The sequence below is a fragment of the Colobus angolensis genome, unplaced genomic scaffold (genome assembly GCF_000951035.1).
Source record: "Colobus angolensis palliatus isolate OR3802 unplaced genomic scaffold, Cang.pa_1.0 Scaffold245, whole genome shotgun sequence".
Lineage (NCBI taxonomy): Eukaryota > Metazoa > Chordata > Mammalia > Primates > Cercopithecidae > Colobus > Colobus angolensis.
The window spans coordinates 2,490,660-2,497,952 of record NW_012115655.1 but is presented as its reverse complement, the minus strand read 5'-3'; the positions used below and the strand labels follow the sequence as shown (position 1 = coordinate 2,497,952).

Here is a 7,293-nt window from a genome sequence, read left to right as displayed (position 1 = left end):
GCGTCCGCCGCCGCTCCCCGGAGAGGGAACCGGGCCGGTGACGTAAGCGCGGGGGCGTGGCCGTCGCGTCACCACCTAAGTAGGCGGGGCGCAGCGACGTCACGGCCACGCAGAGGCGGCCTGGGTCGGGTTCGAAAACGCCAGTCCCCTCCTCCCAGACCCGACTGCCACCTGAAGGCAGGGGCAGCGAACACTCACTAAGCCAGCCCAGTCACACTACACGGGGCCGGAAAGCCTCCCTTGATGCATCCAGCCCCTTCCTTTTCCAGATGACACCTTGAAGCCATAAAGGGATTCTCCAACTATAAACAGCCCGAAATCCAAGAGCCTTCTCCGTACAGGGGCTTGACTCATTCTGGTAGGAGAGCAGTCTAGCAAGGATGTCCTATCACTAATCTCCCTTCTATCCGGACCAAGAAGCACCCATCAAGCCCACCTGAGGGCCCAACCTTCTGGGAAACCTCCTCAGATCCCTGCAATCATGGACAGGGGAAGAGGCAGGAGGGGTGCCAGGTTACAGGGAACAGCGCTACAGTGCCAGCTCTGGGAAGGATCCCCACCTATACACACTTTCTCTAGAGGGAGCAGGCCATAAAGCAGAGAGGCAGTGAGCTTAATTGAATTCATGTTTAATAATTACAGGCACCGTGCCCCCCCTTCCCCCTGCCCAGGCAGCAGCAGGGGTGGTACAGGGGCTGGGGCATATGCCCCCAGCAGCGAGGACGGCAGTCCCGAGAGTGATTTTCAGAAAATAAAAAAAAGGACCCCAGGGGCAGGCGTTGGTGCCCCTCCCCACCCCAAGACACACCAAATTTCAAGACTTTATATATAATATATCTCTGTGCCCCAGGGGGAGGAGAGGGACACCTGGTGGCACCCTGGAGGGGGGCCCCAGGCAGCCCCAAGCCATCCTGCCTCTTCAGCCACTTTATTAGTTCAGACACATCACACTACAGGCACCCACTGCCACCGCCGCTGCTGCCGCCCCCCTGCAGTCCAGGCGGCCAGCAGGGCCATCTGTGTGTCCATGGGGCTCCAGGTCCCCGGCCCCACCAGCCCTCAGTTGTGGTCAGACTCCTCCTCTGCCTCACGGAGCCACTTGAAGAAGGCTGTGACAGATTTAAGGGCCACACCCTTGCCCTGCTGCTCAGCGGGGTCCTTGCTACTCTCCCAACTGTAGAAGGCGTCCTCCTTTACCACGTCCTCGTCATAGAGCGCATCAAAGAACATCCGCAGCAGGTCTGCAAGCAGGCAGGACAACAGTTAGAGGTGACCCGCCACCGCCACCCCAGCCCACCCCCAGGGACCCCTCCCAGGCTCCACTGTTCAAACAAGGCCCTGACGCACCATCCTGACATTTGTGACCATTCCAGAGTGACTAGGCCTCTGACAGGATGCTAATCTCATGATCTGAGAGACTGCTGCACAGCAATGAGTCACTTGGCCATCGGAAAAACCTTACAAACTTGCTGAGCCTCACCTTGGCAGCCTGAAACGTCTCTGCCCATGGTGTATTTAATGGAGAAAACTATATTCAGAATTGGTACTCCTGAATTTAGGAAATCGCTAAAAGTCCTATATATATCATACACAGAAGTCCTATATATATCCTACATGTAACCTGAACATTCACTGCCCCCCAAACAGATCCTGACAACTCCTGATCTCAATTTCCCTTCCTTCCGCACACATTTCCTCAACATACACACCTTCTCTGGCCTGGACACTTTTGTGGATGCTATATTCTTTGCCGGAAACTGCGTCTTGTCACGTTCCTTCAGGACTCAACTCAAGCATCACCTGTTTGGACCCTGTTTCTCCTCAACCCCTAGCTGCTGGGTGGCCTTCCCAAGCACATGTCCTATAACCCTTGAAACACACCCACCCCAGTGCCCACAAGGCACTACCAGTCTTTCCAAACCAAGCCATCTATGAGGTGCTTCAAGCCAGGATGTTCTGCAGGGCATGCCCGGGCTCAAAGTCACAAACTCTGCCTATGGGCACAGTCGCCTGCTACTCCCACTCCACAGCAACAGGCCACAGCAGGGTAGAACCTTCACTTCTCCCATTCTTTTTTTTTTTTTTTTGAGAAGGAGTGAGTCTCGCTCTGTCGTCCAGGCTGGAGTGCAGTGGCTGGATCTCAGCTCACTGCAAGCTCCGCCTCCCGGGTTTATGCCATTCTCCTGCCTCAGCCTCCCGAGTAGCTGGGACCACAGGCGCCCGCCACCTCGCCCGGCTAGTTTTTTGTATTTTTTAGTGGAGACGGGGTTTCACCGGGTTAGCCAGGATGGTCTCGATCTCCTGACCTCGTGATCCGCCCGTCTTGGCCTCCCAAAGTCCTGGGATTACAGGCTTGAGCCACCGCGCCTGGCCATTTATCCCATTCTTACACTCCAAATCCCATGCATACCCACCCAGGGACCTCATCCAATCGATTAGGCACTCTGCCCTATATTTTCAAGCCCAAGTTTCTCCCACCTAAAAACAAAAAGCCCTGTTTTCAACCACTATATTACAGCTAATAAAAGATTTTGTCTACACTTGATGTTTTCCCTTCTGTCTCACTTAAATATTTCTCAGTCCTTTCCGACCCAGAATCTGTCCCCTGCCCCACTAAATACCGTTTTTGCCAAGGTGGCCTCTGATTTTATATTCCAGACATCCTGCATTTTCAGGCCTGCTCCTACAAACACTCACAGCAGCATCTAGCTTATCAACCACATCCCTCTCCTCAAATTTCTGTCCTTGGTTGTTCAGAGGGGCCTGTCCTCTTTCGGTCCCTACCAGTATGTCTGCTCCACCTCCTTGGGGCTGTATCTCAGGCCCTTATCACTCTCCCTCAGGCAAGCCCATATCCTCTTATGACTTGCACGTGAGTTACCCTGTGCCAGCATTTCACAAAGCTGCCTCCTGCCCTGACCTCTTCTTTTCCAAAAGGACCCAGATACCCCAGCTATCGAGCTGACATCTCTTGATTCCCTTACTCAAGGACCACAACTCAACCTGATCCAGCACTGCCTACCCCAGCAAATGACATTATGGCCTCTAAATCCACCGTGATTTAAAACCATCCTGGAAGTCATCCATGACTTCTAATCTCTCATGGCCCCTCCCCAGACCAGTGTAACTAAAAGCTGCCAACTCCATTTCCTAAGTATCTCTTGATTTGCCCACTCTTCTCCACTGTCACCAGCAAGGCTGAGCCACTGGTGCTAACACTGCCACATCCACTCTCACCCCATTCCAAACCACTCTTCCCTCTATGACCAGGATGATCTAAAAACTAAAATCAAATTCCTTTATTCCTTGCTTATAATCCCACAAAGGCCTTTTCTTGCCCTCAGACTAAATAAGCCCCAGACTCTGGCCATGGCTTACACCTGGCCCTGTGTGGTCAGGCCCACATCCCTCTCTTCAGCCCCATCTTGCCTCACTTGGGACTGGTTGCTGTGCTCTCCCACACTGGCCTTTCTTCAATATTTCTCTTCCCTGTGTCAAGTTCTCCCTACCACAGGTAGAAAGAACACACATAGTGCCTTCGTTTCAAGCATTCTCCCCCCGACCTTCCCAGTTGTCGTGGAGCGAATTCCCACCCATTATCCCTCAGACCAGGTGTCCTTCCTCCGAGAGCACCCGTCTTCCCAGGCTCATTGCTCACGCCAGTACTAACTCCATGCCAGCACAGGAAATTGCTCGGCTTCCTTTCTGTGAGCATGCCAGTGCCCTGACACATACGTACGTGCTGAACGCATAACCTGAGACATGTTCACCAAAACCTCGGTCTCCTCATGTGGAAAATAGGGGTAATACCATCTACCCTAAACATTTGTGAGGACTACATGAGGCACGGTAAGCAAAGCATTTCAGTCCTGTGCCACGCCATGGGGGCACACGGTACTGAGAAGATCCTATCATTTATCACCTCTGCACTGTTGGCATCAAACACATGGCTAGGCACAAAACAGGCAGTCAATTAACCTTCAAGGCTAACTCCTTCCACTGGTAGGAACAACACAACACAAACATTAAGAGGAAGGAATGAAACCCTGAGGGCATTTTGCTCTCTAATGACTACCTACCTTTCCTGGGTTAAGACCTTTCCATGAAGGGTCTGATGCCCTGCTGTCTGGAAGTCCCTCCAACCCACCCCTGTCCCCGTGGCCTGGCTCTTACTGGGAGGCTGTTCTAAGGTCACTACAAGGGCCTGGAGGGCGTAGAGTGCCTGTAGCTCCTTCTGCTCATCACACAGGTATTTCTGCAGCAGCTTCGCTCGCGCTTTCAGCACTGCAACGTCCACTCGCAGGGGAGTCTCAACTACAAGAAGACAGGGATGAGTGGAGCAATATACCCTTAACCCGGTTCAGAACTGGGAGGCCAAGGCTGACACCCACCTCCCTCCACCTGTCTGTCAGGCCCACCCTTGCCCCTCCATCTCCCTGGTTCCTCTTACAAATAATTGCAGAATAGCAGACAGCCGTCATGAGGGCTCGAACTAACGTGTTGGATGCTATCTGCTGCTCACTCAGGTTGGCCTATATGGGAGAAACAAATGACCCCCCAACTCTGAATTGTGCCCTTCAGTCTTCATTCTTGCTACCCCCCAGCCCCACCCTAACAACTACCTCTCCTTTACCGATATCCAGGAGAAACCTACCTCTATCCAGTCGAACACCCGCTGGTTACTGCTACCCTCCTTCAGCAGCTTCTCCAGCTGCCTGTTCAGCTCCTCGGAGGGGAGTGCCCTCTGGCCAGGGGCTTCCGACTCCTCTCCCAGAGTATACTCCACCTTCTGCAATGGAAAAGGCCCGCAATTAAGAGGTAAGGTTGCCAACGTGAGACAAGAAAGAAGACTGGCCAGCCTCAAATGCTAGAATTAACCCAACTCCAGCCCCAAACCTGTTCAGCGATGAATGCACCAATGTCCTGGCCTTCAGGTAGAAATTCCTTCCAGCTAAGCCTGGCTTCTCGCCACAGCATCCCCACCTTTTTAGGACCCTGGAAAACACAAGACCAACCCAACTTACCAATGCTTGCTCTCTCTCTCCAAGGACCCAAAAGCTCTACCACATGAATCCAACAAATATTTACTGAAAGCTTACTAGGCACCTGCTAGGCATTAAAGATGCTATAGAAGTACTAACAGGCACAGCCCTTCCATTCCTATAGTCTAGTGCAGGGTACAGACGTCAGTCAAATAACCACCCAAATAAGAACTCATCCCAGGTGCAGTGGCTTACACCTGTAATCCTAGCACTCTTGAGAGGTGGAGGCGGGAGATCACCTGAGGTCAGGAGTTGGAGACCAGCCTGACCAACATGGCAAAACCCTATCTCTACAGAAAATACAAAAATTAGCCACGCGTGGTGGCGGGTGCCTGTAATCCCAGCTACTCAGGAGGCTGAAGCAGGAGAATCGCTTGAACCCAAGGCGAGGGTTGCAGTGAGCCGAGATCATGCCACTGCACTCCAGCCTAGACGACAGAGTGAGACTGTCTCGAAAAAAAATAAATAAATAAAATAAAAGAGAACTTGTCCACTACACTGCTATGACACCAGGGTAGGAAAAACGACATAAAGCCCTCTAGGAAGGGACAACTTTTAACAAGTATGCTTGTTTCTTAAGCCCAGAAAATATTAGACACAGATACACCCCACCCCTAACATGAATTTTAAAAATCCTCATAAAACCAGCAGTCTGAGTGCATTTTCTGCAAGAGACAATAGACTATGAAGACATCATTCTTTTCTTCATAACAGAATAATGGCACTGGCCCTTAGCAAGATTATTGCAGTTCATGTATTTTAAAACATGTCCATTTTTTTCCCATTTTAACTAAAAGTTGTCTTACAGCCAGTATGTATCTTTTTTTATTTTGAGATGGAGTCTTGCTCTGTCGCCCAGGCTGGAGTGCAGTGGCACAATCTCGGCTCACTGCAACCTGCCCCTCCTGGGTTCAAGCAATTCTCCTGCTTCAGCCTCCCGAGTAGCTGGGATTACAGGCACGCACCACCATGCCCAGCTAACTTTTTGTATTTTTAGTAGAGACAGGGTTTCATCATGTTGGCCAGGCTGGTTTCCAACTTCTGACCTCAGGTGATCCACCTGCCTCGGCCTCCCAAAGTGCTGGGATTACCACGCCCGGCCCAGTCTTTTCTTTCTTAACAGCGCATAAAGAATGTCTTATAATCTATGGCACCTTGGAGTGGATGAAATACACAAATAGTTCAATACGCTTATCTGTTGTTACAAAACAACAACTTGTCCTGGTGCGCATCTATTTAAAATAATTAAATGATGTTGACATAACAATTCCTTTAAATCCCAAGTGTGATTCCTCTAGGTTCAAGATGGCTGAACCCCTGAAACTGCACACGCTCACCCCAACTTCTCACTTCCACTAAGTACCACATTCAACTTACTTTTCCCCATCTTTTTGCCTTTACATTTGCTAGTTACCAATTAACTTTCACAAAGCCACTTCGGCACCCTGAGGAAAGCCTGCTGTCACGAATATTGTCAAATATTCCTTTGCAACCCCACAGTACTTAAGATACTCCACTCTACTTCAACTATTTTATTTCACGCTTTACTGTTTTTATCAAGCTGTCATTTCTTCCTTTTTCTCTACCAACTTGTTTCTGATGTTTTATTCATTGCTGTATCCCTAGTACTTAATATATGATAAATGATCAACAAAACCCTAGTTCAATGAATGAATAAATAAATGCATCAATCATGGGCATAGGGTCTTAAGACTGCCATTCTCCTCCAGTCTTGGCCAGAACTCATGATAGGAACTGGTGTGCGGGAGATGGCCCACCTCAGTATTTCCTCTCCCAGGTACCAACACAGTCCTGCCATCACCATCACTCCACTCCACCAATGGACCATGAAGCTTCAGGGCCACAGCAAACAGCCAAAACCACACCGTGGGAGGCATCTCTGGACTCCTGGCCCTCACTCACCATGCTTTTGCACAGGAGGCCCAGGATCTCCAGCAACAGGGAAGCAGCTTTGCCCAGCGGTCTCAGAGGCTTTGTAATCTCCCTACAAGAAGAGAAAAACCTAATGTTGACAGCCTCCACAGTTCTCTCGCCACTTCTCCATCTCCCTCCAAACCAGGGTATCCAACCCAGCACGTTTCCCTACCACCTTTCCTCTGGTCTTTACCTCCCCTGAATTCCACCCAGGGGACTTACCTGAACAGCTCCCCCATGGGCACCCCACCTTCCTGCAGAATCGGTGTTACCAGCTCCGCTAGGTAGAGCCACACGTGGGGGATGTCAATTTCCA

At 50.8% G+C, this 7,293-nt stretch overlaps 1 protein-coding gene across 1 annotated transcript in view; it reads right to left on the bottom strand.

Annotated features, from left to right (window-relative positions):
* Nucleotides 1–612: 612 nt before the first annotated feature.
* Nucleotides 613–7,293, bottom strand: part of EIF4G1 (eukaryotic translation initiation factor 4 gamma, 1) — a 21,085-nt gene continuing 14,404 nt past the window's right edge. The window contains exons 27-33 of the mRNA XM_011945832.1: nucleotides 7,200–7,282; nucleotides 6,966–7,047; nucleotides 4,897–4,995; nucleotides 4,655–4,789; nucleotides 4,451–4,532; nucleotides 4,174–4,314; nucleotides 613–1,241 (exon numbers count right to left, since the gene is read on the bottom strand). Of these exons, the coding sequence (XP_011801222.1) occupies nucleotides 1,060–1,241; nucleotides 4,174–4,314; nucleotides 4,451–4,532; nucleotides 4,655–4,789; nucleotides 4,897–4,995; nucleotides 6,966–7,047; nucleotides 7,200–7,282 (804 nt within the window). The 3' untranslated portion in view covers nucleotides 613–1,059. The remainder of the gene's footprint in view (nucleotides 1,242–4,173; nucleotides 4,315–4,450; nucleotides 4,533–4,654; nucleotides 4,790–4,896; nucleotides 4,996–6,965; nucleotides 7,048–7,199; nucleotides 7,283–7,293) is intronic.